A 2,862-nucleotide genomic window follows, 5' to 3' on the forward strand; every position below is an offset into this window, starting at 1 on the left:
GTTGGGGCGGGGGAGCTTATGCCAAGTGGCACTAACCCTCCCTCCTCAGGCCTGGCAGAACCTCTGCATTTCTGAACAGCATTTCAATATTCTGAATGACCTCCCTCCAAGCTATCAGCTCATCATCCTGCAGCACTCTGCCGACAGGTAGGACCCTTGGGCCTTGGCCTCTCCTGACCCATCCCCCACCCTCCTCCTCCTCCCATTCACCCCCCCTCTACCTTCCTCCTCCTCCTCCTCCCATCCATAATCCCCCCCCCAGCCTTCTTCCCTCTTGACTACAAACTGAAAATGTGGGCCCTCTCGGGCTTGGCCTGGGGGTGGGAGCCTCAATGTCAGGGCAGGCTGTAGCAGCAAGCACCCCAAGCACGTCCTCAGGGTTTGCTGCTACCACCGGTTCTTGGATCTGCTTTGTTAAAGGAAAGCAACTCAAAATGGGTTAACAAGCTTACTTTAATCAGTCAGACATATATCGTTTACCTTGTTCAGGAGAAAAGGTCAGCACCCTGAACCTCAAAGTATACAGGCATAATTATCAAGACAGAAACATCAAGTAGACAGATTTCCAAACTGTCCAACCATTACATCCATACCCAGTGAACATCTGGGTTTCCACATTCTGGGTTTTTCAAAGCCAGGGGACTCTCAACAACGGCTTCCCAGAATTCAGATCAAATCACAGAACACTTCTCAAAGTGAGTCCCAAAACAAAGCTACACAACAGAGCTTATATAGCCTTCTTCTGGCTCAGAGAATGTAACAACCTTATTGACTCACTGGCCAATTAAGAAGTATCAACTGAAAAACAAGCCTCCCACCCCAGGCTTCTGGTGCACTTCAGCCTAGGGGCAAGGAAGATCTTTAAAATTTACATTCTTATTATACAGGCCTATTCTCTGGAAAAGATGTGCAAGGCCTAAGAGCCTTGGGCGCCTCTGCTGGGCACACTGAGGGTCACTGGGGAGGACATTCCCAGGACCAGGAGAGGTCCCTGACCCGGCGTGGGGGGGGCCTAACTGTCCAGCATGCCAGATGTGGGAGGAGGAGGGTGGCAGGGGTCAGGCACTCTCAGCTGAGATGCTGGGAGGAGGCTTGGGAGGACCAGCAGAGAGAGGGGCGGAACAAGGCATCTAAAGATGGTGACTTTGACGGAGGCTGAGTCAGCAGAGTAGAGCCACTGCCATCTCACCGAAGGCGCCCAGACTAGCGCATCCTGGGGCCCCCAGGGCATGACCAGTGCCTGGTGGGTGGGCAGGGGGCAGGGCAGCCTGGTGGTGTTCCCCTGGGAACATTGTGGGCATGAGGAGCTGTGGCCCTGGACTCTTCTCCATGGTGGGCCAAGTGTGAGGAGAAGAGCCATGACTGAATGTTTGGCCATTGCCCACGGTCCCATCTTCTGGCCTCCCAATGCAGCATAGCACTGGGAGACCGGAAAGTGGCCCCTCAGGCTTCCCCTTTTGCCCTCCAGGGCTCTTGCACACACACACACACACACACACACACACACACACACACACACACACACCTGGTAACCTATCCTCAGCAGCTTCGGGTACTGGCTGCAGCCTGCCCCCTCAGGCCCTCCTCCAAGGTGGCTGCCGGGCTTGGAAATTGTACCTTTGCTTCCTGCAGGTCGACCCTGTATGGCATGGTGTACGAGAAGCCAAAATTTGGCCCTGGACCCAAGGGGAAAATCATTCAGATCAGCGGTGAGTGTGTGCCCAGCTGGTGGCCCCGCACACCAGTCACTCCGATGTTACTTGTCCTTTGGCACTGGCTCCCAATAGAGGCTGCTCAAGTCCCAGCCTTGGGCCCACAGCCAGCTTGCTCCTGATCTCGTCCAGCCACCCTTTGTGCATTGGCTTCTCTGTACAGGGGACCCCACTTCTCCCCCTGGAGTCATGGGCCCAACCAGGAGACAGATGTTCATGGGCTGACGTACATGGTGCCTCCCCTTCTGCAGGAGATGCTCACTCCCATGCACATCCTGGGCACCACTTGTCTTAAGGAAGGGTACCACTCACTTGTGGGCATTTCATGGATCAGTACAGGCAGAGGACCTGGGTTGAATCCTGCCCCAATATTTGCCACCTGAGTGACCTTGGACAAGCACCAAGGCCTCAGACAAGCCCATCCCAGATGCCCATCTACACAGCTCAAGGGCATCCTTGCTTGTGGTGGGAGCATCACTGTTTAATTAGCAGCATGTAGTTTGGGTCCAAATGATGGCTCAGTAAATGGCAGGGTAAGCAGGGAGGTTGGACAAGTCACTGCTCTTTCCTCAGTTACTCCATCTGTCAAAAAGGGTTAATAATAAAAGCTCCCTCCCAGGGAGGCTGGGGGAGCCCAAAGAGATCATCGGGGCACATACTCCAGAAAGAACAGCTGTGATTGTTATGACAAGGTGCCACCCTCCTCGGGCCCCAGATGAGACCAGTGGCTAAATCCCCTACCCCACAGGTATTCACTCAGTCAGTGCCAAGGACCCCCTGATGGGAGCCTCCCTCATCAGCCTGGCCCTGGGAGGGCCCCTGGTCCTCCAGGTCGGTGAGAGGACAGCCGGAGCAGTTCTAAGCTCCCTCTCGGCCAAGTGAGGAGGCTGCTGGTTTGGGCGGGAGCCACCGGATCTTGCCAAGGTGTTGTGAGAGAAGGAGCTGGTTCTCAGTCTCAGGAAATGTGGGAGCGCCATGCTTGTCTCTGAGAAAGCCATCCCCCCCCTCCCACCACACACACACACACACTCTCTCATACATACACTTACACATTCATACACACACTCAAACATGCTCCTACACACACATTCACACTCATCCCAACACATATACACTCATGCACACACTCACCTACGTTCATACACACACA

The 2,862-nt window shown here is 54.6% G+C and overlaps 1 protein-coding gene across 1 annotated transcript in view; it reads left to right on the forward strand.

The window, feature by feature from the left end:
* The window catches only part of CFAP46 (cilia and flagella associated protein 46), a 144,937-nt gene that overhangs the window by 108,477 nt on the left and 33,598 nt on the right, over nucleotides 1–2,862 (forward strand). Inside the window, 2 exon segments of the mRNA XM_069101629.1 lie at nucleotides 50–147; nucleotides 1,633–1,709. Coding sequence (XP_068957730.1) covers nucleotides 50–147; nucleotides 1,633–1,709 — 175 coding nt within the window.

Source organism: Petaurus breviceps, unplaced genomic scaffold (genome assembly GCF_028583685.1).
Source record: "Petaurus breviceps papuanus isolate PSGF00001 unplaced genomic scaffold, PetGlider_PUasm1.0 490, whole genome shotgun sequence".
Classification (NCBI taxonomy): domain Eukaryota; kingdom Metazoa; phylum Chordata; class Mammalia; order Diprotodontia; family Petauridae; genus Petaurus; species Petaurus breviceps.